This window comes from Artemia sp. Qi Xiang Cuo, chromosome 18, assembly GCF_049724085.1.
Source record: "Artemia sp. Qi Xiang Cuo chromosome 18, ASM4972408v1, whole genome shotgun sequence".
NCBI lineage: Eukaryota > Metazoa > Arthropoda > Branchiopoda > Anostraca > Artemiidae > Artemia > Artemia sp. Qi Xiang Cuo.
The window spans coordinates 36,537,010-36,557,669 of record NC_142811.1 but is presented as its reverse complement, the minus strand read 5'-3'; the positions used below and the strand labels follow the sequence as shown (position 1 = coordinate 36,557,669).

General features: G+C 38.4%; 2 protein-coding genes across 3 annotated transcripts in view; one reads left to right on the top strand and one right to left on the bottom strand.

Annotated features, from left to right (window-relative positions):
• LOC148941458 (transcription factor Dp-2-like) overlaps nt 1–20,660 on the bottom strand; it is an 83,162-nt gene that overhangs the window by 51,384 nt on the left and 11,118 nt on the right. Inside the window, exons 1-2 of one of the 2 annotated variants that reach the window (XM_089104493.1) lie at nt 17,726–17,888; nt 4,569–4,664 (exon numbers count right to left, since the gene is read on the bottom strand). In XM_089104493.1, coding sequence (XP_088960619.1) covers nt 4,569–4,632 — 64 coding nt within the window. In that variant the 5' untranslated portion in view covers nt 4,633–4,664; nt 17,726–17,888. Of the gene's footprint in view, nt 1–4,568; nt 4,665–17,725; nt 17,889–20,660 lie in introns of those variants that run through there. The other variant, XM_089104492.1, reaches the window with a different exon arrangement.
• Nucleotides 10,065–15,181, top strand: LOC148941459 (uncharacterized). Its single transcript, XM_089104174.1, has 4 exons — nt 10,065–10,152; nt 11,236–11,979; nt 14,414–15,012; nt 15,080–15,181. The coding sequence occupies exons 1-4, from the start codon at nt 10,065–10,067 to the stop codon at nt 15,179–15,181; spliced, it is 1,533 nt and encodes a 510-aa protein (XP_088960300.1).

Genomic DNA, 20,660 nt, shown 5'->3' with positions numbered 1-20,660 from the left:
AAGATTCCGCCCTGGCAAGATTCCCGCCCAGGCAAGATTCGGCATGTCCAGGGAAGATGTGGCATGTCCAGGCTAGATTTGGCATGCCTAGGCAACAGTCATGGTGTTTCAATCACTTGGAATGTGGTCGGTATAATACACATGTAGTAATAACAGGGATTTTAATAGAGGATTTCTGGAGCTACCAATCCCTCAAACTGTCACACCGGTGGAGTACGGTCACCCGTCCTATTAAAGGGAATACACATGGCAACATTCCATGACACGACTCCTCCGAACTCCAATGAGGTCACACGACTTACCCCGTTTCAAACGGTCAGGTGTACTATGCTTGACGCAATTTTATATAGCCCTGCCAAAGGAAACCACGGGGGAACCCCCGCTTGTAACGTAACGACAGCTCACACCTTACGTAATGATTATACAACACTGTCACGTAATAATTATTTTGTTAATTTATTTTTCGCTCGAAATGTACGTTTTTCTTTCTTTAACTTAATGGCGGCACAAACTTTATGCAAGGTCAAGTAATGATTGCGCAACTATCACTGCCAGATAATACCTTTTTTTGACATTTTCCACCCGAAAACCTCAACACATTTTTCCGCATAATGACTTTTATTTTTTCGACCGAAGTAAACAATGCTTTTTTTCATTCTCTTTCCTTAGTTCTTGACCCCACCAGGACCGAAATGTCAATTTTCTTCCATTAGAACTGTGCCTTAAGCGAGAGAACAAAACTGCTATTCCCAGTATTTTGTCCTACTCTTAATATTCTAAAATTAACCTAATACGTGACACCTAAGATTCCCCCTTTTTGACAAACACTAGAATAATGTGTTCCTCTTAAAATCTGACACGCTCTCGGAGACACTCGCTGTCAAGGTATTAATAGCAATACAGACTAAGACGTTGTTTAATTAAGTAATTTCCTTAATCGTCCACATCAATACGTCTTATAAGCACAGTCTATTTAAATAAAAGGTTTTATTATTTCAACGAAATTGACAAACAATATTAAAAACATAGAAAAAGACAGTTAAAAACACGACAGAAATAAAAGGTGAAAAAAAACATACATTTATACGAAAAAAAGAACCGTGCATTATATAAAATCGGGGGTCCTAGCATGCAACCCAGGGGCGTAGGGGGGAGGGATGAGTGATATTACAGATGGATTTAAAGCGTTTTAAGAGATTTTAAGGAAATACCCCTCTTTCATTGAACTAAATTTACGTATATTTCACAATATCAGAACAATAGGTTCCACCCTCCACCTAGCATTCATTTTCAGAGGAAGCCTTGATAATAGATACAATTTTTAGGCAGTATTGTGCCTTACAAAATGATAAAATATAAGCAATAACTTGCGTAATTTAAGGAAAGATGAGGGAAGAGAACTCCAGGGGAGGAGGCGTCTGTGGGGGGAGGGGGCCTGTTTTCCGTCGCCAGCTCAGCACAGCCTTTTTTATCTAGTTATTTATGCTTATGTTTATTTATTTTTTTCGTTGTGCAAAGTCGTAATTTTCAAGTGTTTAATTTTGTAATCTTTTCTCTTTTTTTTGTTAGCCCGCAGCGGCCCTTCCTCCACTAGCGTACCGGCCCGGTCGCTAACCACCTCCCAGGGAGAGTCCAGTCCACCGAACGGTTTGTCTCAGTCCTTACGCAACCCAGGACACATTTTTCAGACAAAATATCCAAACGCACAAAGGCGGGAAATTCTCTTTTGAGTAACTCCTTTCCCCGCCGATCTCACCCATTGCGATGGAGTTTGCTCAGTGTCTACTCATTCCGGAGTAGACACTTTCAACCTGTTTCGCTCCGAAAATAAGCAAAAGAATCGCATTAAACACTGTATTTTTGAAAAAAGAGATGCCCCCTTTTCTTTGCTAGTGTTTGATACTCTAAGCATTACACCTCACAATGCCACACTATAACTGGTCTTCTGGCACTCTCTAACACCCCCACCTTCATTCCTAAGACAGTTTCCAGACATTTTCCTGTTAAAAATCAAGCATTAAATCCATTGGTTCATGTTTTTTTTTAACCCAAACCTATCATGATGCCCCAAAAAACAGTCCACACCACCACGGCATTACACACATCGCCCCCTCCATCATCCAAATGACACCAGCCCTCAACCCCTAAGAAATTTTCAACCATTTCGCTCCGAGATAAGCTTCTGGAATCTAAATTAAACAGTGTTATTTTTACTTGAACAACGGTAACTCGATATTTCATTGCTAGAACGTGTTACTCCAGTACAATTCACGCCACAGAGTATTTCTAAAAACATATCTTGAATGATCCTACTACTTATTTCCCCTGGTTTTATAATAAAAAAAAAACGGTGACTTGATGGCACCCTGTGACACTCGTCATCATTATTTATGCATTTATCTAACGCTTGAATACCCCCAGTTGGGCATAGTTTCTATTGCCATTGTTTTCCAACAATTCCCATCGTGTGCCTCACTACTACTGCCCCTCCTGGCACACTATGACACCCCATCCTCATACCTAACATATTTTCAGATATTTTCCTGTTAAAAATCGCGCATTAAATCCATTGGTTCATGTTTTCGCAACCCAACCCTTCGTAATACATCATCTCAATTCCCAGCCTGTACCTCACTATTACTGGTCCTCTGGCCCTCTCTGACATCCCCATCTTCATTCCTAAGACATTTTCCAGATATTTTCCTGTGAAAAATCACGCATAAAATCCATTGGTTCAAGTTTTCTCAACCGAAGCCTACCATGATACCCCACAAAGCAGTCGACACCATCACAGCTTTACGCCCCTGCCCCATCCGTCATCCCCGAGGCACCATCCCCTTCCACCCAAGGACATTTTCAACCGTTTCACTCCGAAAATAAACTCATGAGGATCAGAAATTAAATTTAAAAAAACAAGTTTTTTTAACTGAAAGTAAGGAGCGACATTAAAACTTAAAACGAACAGAAATTATTCCGTATATGAAAGGGGTTGTCCCCTCCTCAATGTCTCGCTCATTACGCTAAAGTTTTTTTATTGTTTAAAAAATAGAGTCGTGAGAAAGTCAAACTTTAGCGTAAACTAGAATCATATTATCAATACCTTCTCAGTGTGTGCAAGGGGCCTATATTATATGTACCCCGTTCTTTCTACCTGAACAAACAACTTCTATATTACCTGATTTCTTGTTTCCTAGCCCGAGAGATGAGTTTATGAAACTACAAACAAGTATGAAACTGGTACAAAAAGCCTGAATTCGTCAGTGATTTGATGTTTCCAACTAAAGTTAGGTTTGTGCAAACCTGGATCCATCTTGACCATTACATGGGTTTCCTTACTAGGCGAAACTCTCCAATCAATAAGAGCCAACGGTCCGCACAATCAATCTAAAGCCTATTACCACCAACTAACTATATATTCATGTCTGTAAGCGTTATACTGCAATTGGGAGGCAACTTATTATAAAGAACATATCTAGAAAGAGGTCATTAGCCCAAAAGCCCAACAAAACAAGCAAAGCCCAGAAGAATTATTCAATAATCAATATCTAATGCAATGATGCGTTGTATACTAGGGCTATCATTCCCTCGAGGGGCAGCACTCCTCAAGGTCACCCTGGAGCGCCGTTTTTAGCCACGGTTCTAGTTAGGCAAACTCGTGAAAGGTGAAACCCAACGCCAGTTTGAGTTCATGCAAGCAGTATTTTCCTTCCCGAGACAGGGATTGAGGAAGGAGCTTATGACAGAATGGAAACCCCAAAGAATTTCACAATACCGGAACAGCTCCAATACACAATATGCAGACAAAAAGAAACATATGCATGTAAACCTATGTGAAACCAGTCAGAGTCAAAACTTGGTTAGCAAAGGGCACACTTCAGAGACTAGATGTATTTTTTCCTTGATAGCGTTTGCAACTAAGTTCCAATATTATTTTTACGAAATTTCAAGCTTCTAGCTTGAACAGTTGAGTGGTTTTGTCGTTGCTTTCTTCAATTGAAAAAAAAGTAGCTCATGTTCTATAGATACAATATTAGTTAAAAAGGCGATTTGCTGACAAAGAGCCTGCTTTCAAGCTTTTTCCACCACCCCCATCCACTTCGAGACCTGGCATGCCTCGTTTGGCCGAGCGTCTACGTCCTAGGGCCTCAGTCCTTGCTTGGCTCACGTCATTATTGACATACTGCAATCTGAAATTGAGCATCAAAAAAGTTGAAGCATATGAAATGAAATTTAAATTCATTATTTTATTCCTAGCATTCCGAGCTTTTTCGTTTTTTTTTGTTTTTTTTTCGTTGATTAGTATCCGTGGATTAGTTGTCTTCGCTTTTCTCAAGGTTTTAATATCGTTTGTACGAAATTTATATTTTCTAGCTTGAATAACTTATCTCTCATTTTTTTTTGGACAGACAGTTGCACACACAGACACTAAAAAAACTTACTATGTAATTTATATAAGTCTATCTTTGCTACGCTTTGTATTGGAGTAACAGCAGGAGAACAGCTAATCAAAAGGCAAAATGAGTAACATTACGAACTAAGATTTCTAAATAATACTAAAAATATGTTACCGTTGGAGTCTTGCACCCATAGAGTAGTTGCCTGTGGTGCACCATTTGAAGCTTGTTGTGACATTCTTCCGCGTTAAAACAACATGTAATCCAAATCTAAAAAATAAATTGATATAATATAAGATTTTACTACAACAGTCCACGGGCCATAGCAACAAACAAAATACAACTATAAACAAAGGCCGAAGAACAAAAAACTTCAACTTATAATAGTACAAACCAAGAAATAAAACACACAAAAAACAACGTCAACATTTTTAACCGACAAACAACAACCATACTAAAATTGAACTCCTAAAAACCTTAACAAACTATCCCCTCAAACATATCCCCCCAAACAAATTATTTGGTTTGGGATTAGGGTAAGTGGTGTGACTCTGTAAGCTCAGCCGGAGTCAACCCAGCTCTAAATGGATACCGGGAGAAATCTGGGAAAGGTAAACAGGAAGGGTGCACGAAAGAGCAGGATGGTTGGCTCCCAACCCCATTTCCTGGCTGAAGGGCCAAGAAACAGAGATCAGCACGGCCGGTAGGGACTGTAAAGTCAAATACCGTATTCTTTACCTTTTTACCCTCAAACATAATTCCCTATGTTTAATCACTATACGAAGAAACTTACAGCTATTTAGTAGAAAACGGGTTCCTCTCAGACATCCGCTCAATTAACCGACGCTTACTTCCAGACTCTCTTCTCAAACATTCATTCCGCAACTCACAGTTCTTCATAGTAGGGTACAAAATGATAAAGATTCTCATTCACATATCCTCACATCGGGCAAAAGTAGGGGCCAGCCACCAATCTAAGCATTCCAAAAATTTTCTTCTCTCTCATAAATCCAAACTACCTCCCATAACCAACAGCATATTCTTTAAATCCTCTCTATTCAGCCAAATTTCAAATAAACCTCCTCCTCCCCCTCCCCAACAATCTCTAGCTCGGGAGTAACAGCCTCAAAGACATAGATCGGCTCTTTTGGGTTCGCCACTCTTGGATTTTTCTTGGTCGTTTAGGGTTTGCTGCACTTCTTTTCATACTGACACTCTCTCATGCATTGGACCTTTTCCTTCATTCTACATGTCCGAAGGCCCACAAAGGTCCAGTACTTTATGACCTGATTTGGCCACGAATGACGTCTACCGTCCTTCAAACTCTCCAGATAAACTAACTAACTGAATTAAGAAGCCGAACTCTAGGTAACCTAATTATTTTCTCCCAAAAAGTGATGACTAAATTCCCCAGTCTCAGGTCGATCACAGAGGCAATGGCTCACAGACTAATTACCATGGCACATTACTGTACCCTGAAATTCCGAACATGCCCAAACATTTGAGCTGGTGGATTTCCATCTGCGGCTTCATACCGTCTATGCCTTGTTACGTTCTTATTTGGCAACACTTAAATCAGAGACACTGGAAGAACGCTCCTATTTCCCCTCTAAAGGTCTTGGTTGTGTGAAGGGAAACACAATTGGTATTTAACTATTACTTGGGTGTCAGCCAGCAGATTTCCTTAACTTTCGACTTAGTACACAGGAAAGGGAGTCATTTGTGGAAGATTATGGGAAATGTCCCAATTAAAACTCAACATCCATATTCAATACCCTGAATCACCCGGTCCTTATCTTTTGATTTAATGAAAGTATTCAAGAACGAGAATCTACAGACATGTAGAGTTGCCATAGTTTCAAGACAGCTTTCAGTTCAATTGCTACGTACAGGCTATGGTCAAGCAATTTGAATATCCTAGACAGAAAGTTGTCGCAGTCACTGCCAACACGGATCCTAGGAAGCTATTTATTTGTTTTAAGTCCTTAGTGGCTTCTTCTGACGAAATTCTAGAAAGGAGGAAAAAATCCTCCTTGACGGTATTAAATTTAAAAAGAATAATTTTTTCCAGTGAAACCGAAGTGCACAACATTAAATGAATATAATCTATCCTGTATATGAGAGATCTGCTCAATCCCCAGTTCTTTATGCTAAACCTTAAGCAGTGCTTACCCAGAAGCTTTTTAGACCACAAAAATATAGCCAGTTGATAATCTTAAGTGTTTTACTTACCAATTATCTGCCAAAACACCCAAACTGACATTTTCTATTGTTTAAAAAAATGCGAAACTATAAGCCCTTAATTATGAGGCGTTGTGAAAAATTAAATTGGCTTTTTATCAAAATGGTCTAATAATAGAGCATTTGTTCTTGAAGTATTGGTGAAAAAAGTCATACTTTAGCGTAAAGAGCAGGGGGTTGAAGGGTGACATCACCTCTCACATACATGATAATTTTCGTTCGTTCTCAGCCTTAATGTTACTGTTTACTTTCATTTGAAAAACTTAATTTTGTATTTTAATGTCATTTCGTTTTTAACATAATATTGAGGGTGCTTCAGGAAAACTACATCCAGAATCGTAGTTTTTATATAGTTCAATGTTGCTGATTGGAATAACTGTTGTGGTTTTCAATAAGATAAGGTTTATTTACAATTAATTAATCATACAATGAATGTAAAATACTAATCGCCCAATGACTCTTAAGCCTGTAAAGGAGAGGGAAGAATATGATTCAATTAAACAATAAACCAAAAGAAGAAAAGAAGTCATAAGGACAAAAGCACAAGTCACGAAAAAATGAATAGAAGAAAAAAATGGACAGAAGAAAAAAAAGTTAAATACATTATGTGAATAAATAAACAAATCTCGCAAAAAAAAGGAATAGAAGAAAAAAAATTAAATACATTATGTAAATATATTGAATTAAAATCAAGTTGTCATCAAGCCATTGGCCAATTGGAGACAAAGCCAAGACAGGTAGTCTGAGCGAGAGGCAAAGCTGGTATAAGCCTTTTTCAGGATTGTATAAAAAAATGATGGCATTTTCACTTGTTGTTAGATTTTGTCTATCATCCATTCTAGGATAGAACTAAGGTAGATAGCCATAGACCAAAGAGATTATCAAGATTTTATCTATCATCCATTCTAGGGTAGAACTAAGGTAGATAGCCATAGACCTAAGGGATTATCAAGATTTTTGGTTTGACTCATTGTGATCTTGCCAGAATGCGACCCAAGGCCAAAAAGTAAAGGAGTGGCCCTTGTGACCTTCCAATCACTCCCGATTCACCTTTGAATAAAACTAACAAATTCCCTTCGAGTGAGTCTTACAACATTCTACAGCCCTCGGCTTGGTTCGAGCAGCCCTTAAGGTCATAATTTTAGGGGGATACAGGAGGGCAAACAATACGTCAATCTTGCAGGATTAAACTTGCACTCAATGTTTAATCCAAAATGGTACAATATGCTTACATTTCACCTAAATTTAGTCCTTGACCCTAGAATATGAAATTTTCATATAAGAGGGAAGGCCCATTGAATCCCGAAACTGATTTGAACAAAATTTCTGTGCGATCCAAATTCCAACGTGTGCAACATTCCCATCCTTCTAGTGTAATTAGTTATCAAATTTTCCATTTGAAATTAGTCAATGGTATATGTGGGGTCATTTTCCCGAAATATATATTGAAAACCTTCGATAATCTAGGTAAATATGTCAGTAAGATCCTGAGTTCAAGGATGTACAACAACCTGTCTTTCTTTGAAGATTTATTTATGAATTGTACATAAAATGAGCAATTCTTCATAAATATAGACCCTCAACACGGGGGCTATACGGGTCGTTCTATCTTCAGGAACACCATTGTTGAAATTTTTCCCTTTTCGATTAAAATGGCTAACTTGAAATTTCGATACGACGCTATGCTTGGAAGCGATGGGCTCCAAGGGTAAAAAGGGCAAAGCATGATCCAATTCATCCTCCGATCTCTTTCAGCTCCGAAGAAGATCACTCAAAATCAAGATTTCCCTCCTGAAAAATTTACGACCACTGTTCGATGCGATCATTCCCAGGGGGAAAAAACAAAAGAAAAAAAGCAAATAAAAAACAAAAATCGTAAAAATTTATTGACGCTAATGACTTTTGATGGACATCTTTAACTAAATAAGGTTTGCATATTTGGAATTAGCATAAATTGGAGAATTTTTATGTATGCATGCATTATGCATATATATTCTTTCCAAAACTCCTTTTTTGAATGCTTTGGTTATTACTGGCACGGATCATTCTTTACTTACGGCTAGCAGCCATGTACTGTTTGAAAGTACATGGCTGCTACAGTACATGAAAGTACATGTACTGTTTGACATTGTGCATGCACACATGTCAACACACATAGATACACTCGGAACGAATTTTCTATAGATAGAGATAAAATAGAGAAATGAGTCTTTAAATATAACGACATTTATTTTTCCATTGCATTGTTGTCGACTTTTAGCGTAAAATCCTTAAGTCTCACTGTAAAGTGACCTTACAGTTGTTTACTGCTGTTTCAGAATTGTAGCCAAAAGAAATGAATCGGGCATGAGTCTTTGTCACAAGAGGCAATATGCATTTCTAATCTGGTTTAAATTGGGTATAATGAATAAAACTTTTGGCAAGAATGCAAACTTCATGTTACTCGCATGTATGGCAAATACAATTTATTTCGCAAACAATCTTCTCGACAGAAAATTAAATTGCGACATTTAAAAAGGTCTCAAAATGGAAACGCGCAAATTGCATGATCTTCTTATTCTTCTAGAGCTCCCTATTCATTCAATAAAGCCGGGGCGCCATTTCACGGAAATTGAAGTAGAAGAGGGGTTAAGCCATATGTAAACTAATTTCTTATTGAAACCGCAGAGACCAACCAGTCTTCTGATCAGTTTACAATGAGTGAGTTGCAACATGCTCATTTTCTTCGAGACTGAATATTTTAAAGTATTCTTCAGTAATAATGGTGATGCAAAATACCGCAAAAGACTACCGCTTTAAGTTTTAGACTCCGAAGCCTAAACTACTTGTCTTCCTAATGGTAGAATAATAACACTCACAAAATCTAATACAGGCTGTTTCCTTGATATAAAGTGTTTTCTACCGTATCTCCTTATTTTTTCTTTTTCAATCTTAGAAAGAAAGAAAACCCAGTGCAAAACAGTGAGTTGGTAATTTTTTAACCATTTGCCAAATATCTATTCAAATTGAAACATTACTAATCCAAGAACCAAGCTAGACGTTCTTTTGTTAACAAGCCAAATACATATTTTATCATCCCAATTTGGCAGAAACTAGCCCTACCTGACAACACTGGTTTTACCTGCCCTTAGAATTTGAAGAGCTTAACTTCAGCTGTCGTTAGTGAATAAAAAGAGCAAAATCGATACAAGTCTTGATCGGAAATAAAATCACAGCTAATATAGCTAAAAAAAAAACTGAACGAAACTGAAGGCATTTGAATTATCTGTATGATACCAAGTATAAGTAAAATTGGGTACTGAGATGGGGCTTTTGAGTAGGTTAGGATGTTTTATATAAAACTATTTCCTACTAGCTGAAAGAGGCATTGTTTTCACCGTCTCAACCCACCTAACTGCTAAATTCTGAACTGTCCTGGTATTAGGAATTATGCAGATTATAGCATTGAGAAGACGGCAAATTTCGGCCCTTAAGGTACTAGTATGCCTCACGTCCGGTAGACAAAATAGCTCCGCAGGTAATTGTAGATAAAACCCAATATTAACAGATCTTGGTAAAAGGAAGTTACAGACATAACCAGAATTAAAGCAAGTACGCTGCTATAGCCCTGCAGGTAGAACATCGATTTCTGCAGAATTGTTTAACTTAAGACATGGCTATGGCTGATCAATCTGAAGACCCTTACTGAAAATATGTTAACGCTCTAGCAGCAAAAGTAACTAAGTTCTTAGCAGCATTCGCGGGGGCACGTACCAGTTTGTTTTTTTTAGCATGATTTGGGTCAGCAACCATAATCCTTTACATAGATTATAAGAAATACACATCCCTAATCAATTCTTATAAATTGGTGAAATTGATAATTCTATAGAAGAAAATAAAAGGGCTTTAATTATCAAACGAACATGCAACTTTAATGCAGCATACTTGTGCATGAAGTAGGGGATGGAAGTACTCCACTGATTGGTCCGAAGGCCTAATTCGGAAAAACAATGAAGCGAAATTTTGATCCATAGAATTTGTTAAATTCTGAAAACACCACCCTTGAGAAAGGCAACTCCAAAACCACCAAAAATCCTTAGACCGTGTGCGTTCCAAGCCTGAGTACCTACTGAGTCACCTTCTCAGTAGGGGCCCTCTCCAGGCCACTCAGCGCGTCCCCAGGTGGCGGATAGGGGAACGCCCTACAGATATGTAGGGTACCTCCATGGAGTAGGAGGCGCGGACCAAGGGGGGACCCAGTCCCTGGGGGTCTATAATGGAAACTGGGGCACCCTCGCCAGGGGGCCGTTAATACAGGTGGGGGAAGAAGAAGGCCCCTCGAATGTACACTTAGCAGGGCCCACCGGAGTTTGGACACGTCCCGTCAGTTACAAACCTCCCAGCAATGGGTTAAATTGCATGGTGAAGCAGAACACCATCGTGGGAGGATCCCCTATAGGAGGACAACTGCGAAAGGGCGGAGGATCCGGATTTACGGACAACGGCCTCTGCGGGTGGTAGGTCCGGGGGGTTCCGGCCCCACGGTCAGGGATTGGCGTCCCTGCCCCTAGCCAAGCCGAAGAAACCGGTTGGGCAGTGGCCTAGCAAGTCGCTCCCGTAGAAAAAGAATGTGCTAAAGAAACGTCAGTGAAAAGCCTCGGATTAAATCCCGGATTAAATCTCGGATTGAACCCAAATGCAGCAAAGTCTCTCTGCTCGTGGAAATCGATTAACGAGAGAATCCTGTATACACGATTTGCATCTAAACATGCAAAGCTGTCGCTAGTCATATGCTATGCACCAACAAATGATGCCGATGAAACCTTGAAAGACGGTTTTTATGAAACCCTCCAGTCCGTCCTAGACTCCATCCCTCTCCATGACGTCGCTTGCTTGGCAGGCGACCTAAATGCGAAAGTTGGTCAGGACAGATCATACTGCCCCGAGGTGTTGGGACATCACGGGCTTGGAACTATCAATGAAAATGGTGCAAGGCTAGTCAGCTTTGCCATGTCGAATGAACTGTTGATAGGAGGTACATTATTCGAGCACAAAGATATACAGAAGTATACATGGACATCCCCAGACAAAACTGTCAAAAACCAGATTGACCACTTTCTAATCCGACGACGGTGGAGAACTAGTCTGAAAGACGTGAGGAGTTACAGAAGTGCAGACGTTGGGTCGAATCATGAACTTCTTGTAGCGACACTGAAGTTGAAACTCCGCTCCAACAGATCCCAACAACCAACAAAACTACCAAGCAAGTTTGATGTGGAGAAGCTCAGAGACAAGAATGTTAGGAGACAATTTAACATCAAACTCTCGAACAGATTCGAGGCACTTGCTGATCAAACAGTTCGTGGTAACGAACTGTAAGTAAGGAGCGACCCGGCTCAATGGTAACCGAAGCTCTAGAAAACGGGTTTTTGATACCAATAGATATATCAAAAGAATCAAATTTCAATGCTGATTTCAAATATATAACTTTCATCAAGTTTAGAGCTACCCATCAAAAGTTACGCGCCTGAGAAAATTTGGCTGATTTTCAAAAAAAGGGGGAAAGACCCCTAAAAGTTATAGAACCTTAATGAAAATCACACCATCATATTCAGCGTATCAGAGAACCCTACTGTGGAAGTTTCAAGCTCCTATCTGCAAAAATGTGGAATTTTGTATTTTTTGTCAGAAGAAAGATAACGGTTGCGTGTTTATTTGTTTGTTTGTTTGTTTGTTTTTTTTTTTTGTTTTTTTTTCCAGGGGTGATCGTATGGATCCAGAGGTCCTAGAATATCTTGGGAGGGCTCATTGGAACGGAAATTAAAAGTTCTATTGCCCTTTTTAAGTGACCAAAAAAAATGAAGGGCAACTAGGCCCCCTCCCACGCTTATGTTTTTCCCAAAGTCACCCGATCAAAATTTTGAGATAGCCATTTTGTTCAGCATGGTCGAAAATATGATAAATATGTCTTTTGGGATGACTTAATCCCCCGAAGTACCCAGAGGGAGGGCTAAAAGATATGAACTTTACCAAATGTTAACAGATAGTATTGGTTATTCGGACGTATACAGAAGTTTTCAGGAGGTTTTTTTTCTGCTTGTGGGAGGGAAGGGGGGGTCGGGGATTATGTTGGAGGATCTGTTCATGAAGGAAGTTTTCATGGGGGAAGGGAAATCGCCATGAAGGGGGTGCCGGACTTGCCAGCATTATTTATTGGTTATTGGGAAGTATACAACCATTTTCAGGAAGGATTTTTTCTGGAGGGGGGGTCTAGAGGCGGGGAGTACTCTGGAGAATATTCCCGTGGAGGATGTTTCTTTGGGGTAAGGGACATGTCTATGAAGGGGGCGCCGGATTTCCAAGCATTATTTAAAAAACGATCAGAAATTAAATAAAAAAAAAACCAAGTTTTTTCAACTGAAATGTAAGAAGGAATATTAGAACTTAAAACGAACAGAAATTATAAGGTATGTGAGGGGGTTCTCCCCCAAGTCAATACCTCACTCTTTACGCTACAGTTTTTTTTTATTGCTTTCAAAAGAGCTATCTATTCTAATTAAACGGCCTTTGTGATTCAGGGGTTTGTGAATCAATTTTTTTTTTTACTTTTAACGTAAAGCGCGTGGTATTGACTACGGGCACAACCCCCTCATATACGTAATAACATATACGTAATAAAAAAAACAATAAAAAAACAAGCGATGCGGCTCAATAGTAATCGAAACTTTTAAAAACGGAATTTTGATGTCAAGAAATGTATCAAAAGAATGTGTTTATAATGCTGATTCTAAATATATAAATTTTATTAAGTTTAGTATTACTCATCAAAGGCAACAAGCCTGAGGAAATTTACTCGATTTTTTATAGAGGGGGGAAACATCCCCTACAAGTGAAAGAATTTTAATGAAAATCACAACGTCAGATTCAGCGTATCAGAAAACCCTATTACATAGGTTTCAAGCTCATATCTGCAAAAATCTGCAACTTTGAATTTTTGCCAGAAGAAAAATACACGAATATAGAAGTTAGTTACGTAAGTTGATTTGTAAAGACATTCATTTAGAAAAAGAAAAGTAAAATTTTTATGCAAATGAAAGCTGCATTAACTAAAAAAACGATCAGAAATTAAATAAAAAAAAACAATTTTTTTAAAACTGAAAGTAAAGAGCGACATTAAAACTTAAAACGAACAGAAATTATTCCGTATATGAAGGGGGCTGTCCCCTCCTCAACGCCTCGCTCTTTACGCTAAAGTTTTTTTATTGTTTAGAAAAATAGAGTTGTGAGAAAGTCAAACTTCATATACGGAATAAATAAAAAAAAACAAGTTTTTTAAACTGAAAGTAAGGAACGACGTTAAAACTTAAAACGAACAGAAATAATTCCCTATATGAAGGGGCTGTCCCCTCCTCAACGCCTCGCTCTTTACGCTAAAGTTTGACTTTCTCACAACTCTATTTTTTTAAACAATAAAAAAACTTTAGCGTAAAGAGCGAGGCGTTGAGGAGGGGACAGCCCCCTTCATATACGGAATAATTTCTGTTCGTTTTAAGTTTTAACGTCGTTCCTTACTTTCAGTTTAAAAAACTTGTTTTTTTTTATTTATTCCGTATATGAAGTTTGACTTTCTCACAACTCTATTTTTCTAAAAAATAAAAAAACTTTAGCGTAAAGAGCGAGGCGTTGAGGAGGGGACAGCCCCCTTCATATACGGAATAATTTCTGTTCGTTTTAAGTTTTAATGTCGCTCCTTACTTTCAGTTTAAAAAACTTGTTTTTTTTATTTAATATACCACAAGATGTGGAAGAAGCTTGGACGACTATACAACAGAACTACGCAGAAACTGCTGAAGAAGTTCTTGGCTTTAAAAAGTCAATAAAGGAACAGTGGATATCCCAGAAGACATGGGACTTGATCGAAGACCGCAAGAAAATAAAACAGAGCACCCTCAGTAATGATCCCTCTGCTGATGTCATGAAAGACATAGCTTATAAAGAAGCGGACAGAGAAGTGAAGAAAAGTGCTAGGTCAGACAAACGAAAGCACCTCAATGAGAAAGCAAGAATGGCAGAAGAAGCAGCCCGACGTGGTGACACGAGAGCTGTGTACCGCCTAACTAAAGAAATCGTTGGGAAGACCAACGTACAAGAAGGACCAGTAAAAGGGGAAAACGAAAGACTGCTAACCGATCCAGATGACCGAAAAAATAGATGGGCGGATTACTTCGAAAACCTTCTCAATCGCCCGTCCCCTTCTGTTCCACCAGATATTCCGGGCAGCCCATTTTTGGATTTTCTCATTAATGAAAACGAGCCAACGGCGGACGAGATCCTTTCAGCCTCGAAAAAGCTGAAGAATGGAAAATCTCCGGGTAGTGACCGTATATCTGGAGAAATGGTCAAGTCATCGATCCGCAGGTCCCTTTCAGTGTGGCTAGTCTTCTTTTCCCTCCTCTGGCAAAAAGGAAAAGTCCCAAAGGACTGGAGAGCAGGAACCATTATTAAACTGTTCAAAAAAGGAGACGCGACAGTCTGTGGCAATTACAGAGGCATCAACCTCCTCTTGATACCCGGAAAACTCTTCTGCATAATCATCGTGACAAGACTTCAAGCTTCCTTAGACCCGCATTTACGCGAGGAGCAACATGGTTTCCGACCAAAAAGATCTTGCGCCGATCTGATATTCACACTGCAGGCCATGCTTGAAGAATCAAATGAATGGAGACAACGTCTATATCTATTGTTTGTCGATTTTGAAAAAGCGTTCGACTCAATAGACCGCCCAATACTATGGAGGATCCTGATCTTCTACGGTATTCCTGAAAAGCTGGTTCGCCTTATCCTAACAATGTACGAAGACACAGAGTGCTGCGTGAGAACCTCCGAAGGAAATACAAGATATTTCAAAGTGATGACAGGTGTCAAACAAGAACGCGTACTGTCTCCATTCCTCTTTAATTTCATAGTGGACTACATATTCAGGCAAATTGATGGATACGGGATCAAAATTCCAGGCAGACTAGTCCAAGATCTCGACTTTGCAGACGATGTTGGATTGATGGAGAAAGACAAAAGCAAACTTCAAGACTTTTTATGCAAGTTAGCGAAAGAGCGGAGCAGTTACATATCAATGCCCCCAAAACCAAAGCGATGTCAGCCACTAACTCACCGATGAATATTCAGCTGGGGACTGAAAGCATAGAGCAAGTCACTGACTTTCCGATATATTGGCAGCACCGTCTCGTTTAGTGGCGACTCCAAAAAAGAACTGCGAACACGAATAGTCCTTGCAAGCACGGCATTTCAACGACTTCGACCAGTCTGGAGACCAGCGAAGTACTCACTTCAGCTAAAACTTCACCTTTTCAGAAGCAACGTCCTTTCGATTTTGAAATCCGCAATGGATTTTTTAAAAATCACCGCTGTGCAGTAAAAACGACTCACTGCGTATGAAAACAACTGTCTTCGACGTATCCTAAACCTTAACCAGAAGGATAGGATAACAAACATAAAAATTCACCTCTACACAAACTAGCCTGATGTCGCTGATGTAGTCAGGCAACGAAGATGGCGCTATCTTGGCCATGTTATCCGTATGTTAAGATCGAGACTACCGAATATGATCCTCCAGTGGCAACTAGACGGCACGCGTCGGGTAGGAAGGACCAAAAACACGCTTCACAGGACATATGAGCGGGACAGGAGAGCCCTTCACGCATCCTTAATCCCAGAGTGGGAGGACATTTACGCCGCAGCTCATTTGCGGGATGATTGGAGGCTGTTAACGGACGCCCTGTGTGCCTCTGGAGGTACAGGAGGAGCTAAGGTCTAAGGTAAGGTTCCAAGCCTTCAAGAGGGGTGTAGGTAGGCAAGGGCGAATTCCAGGGACAGAGCCTCAAGAGGGTCCAATGCAAGGTTTTTTACATACAGAATTTAATGCTACAAGTTTAAATACTTTCGTTTTTTTTCAGATTTTTTATGACTTGTCAACACAGAATAAAATATTGACAATCAAAAAAAGATCTGCTGTCAAAACATCTGAGACAACTTATGCTGTATTATCGAACCTGAAATATAATTGCATGAGGACCACGGAAATGTTGCCTGTAGTTCTTGGCCTTCAATACCAAGAACCGCTGCTATGACCTCTCATATATATTTACATCAACACCTTATTGTTGTTAGTAAAATATATCAAAAGTAAAAACAAGTGACGACGATGAAACAAGTTCCCAGGGCCCAGTCTCGACGGCCCCGTGCGCATTTACGCAATAACATTTTCATTCACTGGTCTATTCTCCTCTTTTTCTACTTCGATTTAGCCGTAAGAAAACACACAAAGGTTAGACTGCAACCCCCCCCCCCCTCGTACTGCTTCTCAATTAATATCAACCTTTTATTGGCATATTTACTTTCGTTTCAAAACATTCAAAGTGACATTTGTAGGCTCAAAATTCCTACGTTGCCCGCCCCTTAGCAGTTGTGAAGCCTGCAGATCCAAGTAATATATTTAACTGGAAGGGAAAGGGAGGTAATTGATAAACATTTTTTTTTTTTTTTACAAATTGTCCCCTATCATTGAAATTGTCCTATTCGAAAGTGGCGTGAATGTTTTAAGCTAATTCTGTCGTGCAAAAATAATTAGTAATTTGTCCGTTGACCTCAAGCTGACTAAAGAAAACCGATAACAAGAACAAACTCAAAACGTGACTTGGGCTATGGTTTCTAGATTTGTCCATATGCAATACCGTTTAACTTTCTTAAAAATGGACGAAAGACAAAAGAGTCCAGCCTACATTTATGCAGTCCATATTAGACTGTTTCAAACAGTTCGTGATAACAATCTGTAAGTAAGGAGCGACCCAGCACAATAGTAACCTAAGTTCAATAAAACGGAGTTTTAATACCAATAAATATATCAAAAGAATCGGTTTATTACGGTGATTTCAAATATATAAGTTTCATTAATATATAATGAAACTTTCATTAATATATAATGAAACTTTCATTAATATTTTTCAAATATATAAATTTCTTTGCGACAAGCCAATGCCTTTCTCCTCTATTGAATAAAATCAATAAATAAAGAAATAAATTAAGTTTAGTCTTACCAATAAAAGGCTACAAGCCTGAGAGCAGATTCAGCTAATCGGAGGCCCCTACTGTAAAGGTTTCAAGCTCCTATCTGCAAAAATCTGGAATTTTGTATTTTTTGCCAGAAGATAGATCATGGATACTTGTTTATTTGTTTGTTGTTTTGTTTTCCCCAGGGGCGATCGTATCAGCCGAGAAGTCCTAGAATATCGGGAGAGGGCTCACTCGAACGGAAATTAGAAGTTCTAGTGAATAAAAACATTGTAGGGCGACTAGACCCCTCCCACGCCCTTTTTCTCAAACTCGTCTGATCAAAATTTTGAGGAGAGCCATTTTGTTCAACAAATTTGAAAGGCCGAATAACTTTGCCTTTGGTGATATCATGAACCCCCAGAGCCCCTGCGTAAAGGTCTTTAAGTTATAAATTTGCCCATTGTTTACGTATAGCATTTGCTATTGGGAAGTATGCATACATTTTTCGGGTGGCGAGGACGAATTTTCTGCTGGGGGGATTTTCCAGGGGAGATTTTTTCATAAGGGGGGAAGTTTCCAGGGGGTAAATTTTACACTGGGGGAATTTTCCAGAATTCCTATACAAAATTCTTGTCATGTCTTGCTTTTTGTTTGTCAACTCAATTTTGCGCTAAGAGATATTAAGGGTCATTGCCCGGGTAATTTTTCACCATGATTGAATTGTCTAGAGAATATATCCGTGGGGAGGAGGGATTTTTCCGAGGAGGTGGGGCCAGATTTCCTGGCATTATTTAAAAAACGATAAGAAATTAAATAAAAAAACAAGTTTTTTCAACTGTAAGTAAGGGGCAACATAAAAAATCAAGACGAACAGAATTATTACGTATATGAGGGGGTTGCTCCTCTTCAGTACCTCGCTCTTTACTGTAAAATTAGAATTTTGTCCCAATGCTTTGAGAACAACTTCCGATACACAAGGGTTGGTTAATTAGAGCAATAAGAAGTTTTTTTTAAAAGTACTAAAAAAAATTAGTGTAAAGAGCGAAGTGTTGAGGAGGAGCACCCCCTAATATACGTAATAATTTCTGTTCGTTTGAAATTTTAATGTTGTTCCTTACTTTCAGTTGAAAAAAACTTGTTTTTTTATTTAATATACAATAAAACTAACGGTTATATAGTATCTAACAGTTGCGCGCCAGCTATTAGGGTGGAGGTCAGCGGTTATATATATATATATATATATATATATATATATATATATATATATATATATATATATATATATATATATATATATATATATATATATATATATATATATATATATATATATATATATATATATATATATATATATATATATATATATATAAATATATTTATATATATATGTATATCTATATACCTACTGCGTCAAGGGCGCTTTACTAAATACGAATTGTGTTACAAACGTTTTTTTTACTTATTGCAACATTGAAAATAAATATATATATATATATATATATATATATATATATATATATATATATATATATATATATATATATATATATATTTATATGTATATATATATATATATATGTATATATATATATATATATATGTATATATATATATATATATATATATGTATATATATATATACCTACTGCGTCAAGGGCGCTTTACTAAATACGAATTGTGTTACAAACGTTTTTTTTTACTTATTGCAACATTGAAAATAAATATATATGAATGAATTTTATTAATAACCTGTCTTACAATAAACAGAAAAAGACAGAGCACGAACTAGAAAAGAAAGAAAAAGCAAAAACTGGCAAGAAAAACAAATACTAACAGAAAGAACTACATAATAACACAACTATTTGAGAAGGTGGGCCCACTCGTGATCCAGGAACTCTAGTTTTTTCACGTAATTCTGAATTACCTCCTCCACGGCACTCAGAAGCTCAACAATTCCATATTTCGCAACAATATGGCGGTTTCTAACAAAAGGCGGCGCTTGAAGAAGATATCGGGCTTACTTGAAAAATACCGACCTTATGCCTTTCTTGTTTCGTGCACTCAGGAGCTTCCAAAAAGGAGACAGGTACAAGACATGAGGCAAAGCTACTGCATTATAAAGACGAGCCAAATATTTACGGCTTGAATTGCGACGGCTAGTGACAACACCCGCATAGGCAATGCGCACTTTTTTAGAAAGGTGTTCAATAAGCAAAGACTGGGTCTCTCGAAGATTACGACCAATCGGGAGGCCAAGGTACGTAATGTGACTAGACGGTGTTACGGTAATTCCACCAATCCTGACTGTAGCATTATCTTCAGGGCAATTAAAAAACAAAACAGCAGACTTTTCTACATTAAACTGCAAACCAATATCAGCATAACTTGTTTCAAGACGCAAGAAATTATTTTCTAATGAAGAAAGCAACCGAGACAGATTTAAAAGATTATGTGCAAAACCCAGAAGTGACAAGTCAATATGCTTGCAAATATAACTCGGAGAGATAACCTGTTGTGCATCATTAAAACTGTTATTATACAAAGTAGGAGACATTACAGCCCCATACTTAAGTCCCGTGTATACGGATATCTCCGCACTAAGCTCACTATCTTGCAAACAAACGCGATACTTTAAGTTTCTATGAATAGCAAGAAATGACCTAAAAATAGAATAATACAAACCATGCTTACACAGCTCAAAAAAAATCTGGGCACGAATTCCTGTGACAAAAGCTATCCTGACATCACACTGACCTAAGATAAAAGTTTCTCGCGAGAGATGAGCATCAAGTAATATGTTAGCAAGAAGATAAAGTACATGGGTGCACCCGAGACCTTTTTAAAAACCAAACTAGTGTGGAGGCATCTCACACTTATCAATCTCATCAAACAAAACAATCTCGAATAGTTTACAAAATACTGAAGATATCGTTACTGGCCGATACGAAGAAGGCTGTTCGGCTGGCTTCCCTTCTT

Excerpts from the sequence above, each read along its gene's own strand:
- LOC148941459 (XM_089104174.1), top strand. The coding sequence starts at position 10,065 with ATGCAGATTATAGCATTGAGAAGACGGCAAATTTCGGCCCTTAAGGTA. Across the intron at positions 10,153-11,235 it reads TAGACAAAATAGCTCCGCAG|AAAAAGAATGTGCTAAAGAA; the intron begins GTAATTGTAGAT and ends TCGCTCCCGTAG. Across the intron at positions 11,980-14,413 it reads TGCTGATCAAACAGTTCGTG|ATGTGGAAGAAGCTTGGACG; the intron begins GTAACGAACTGT and ends ATATACCACAAG.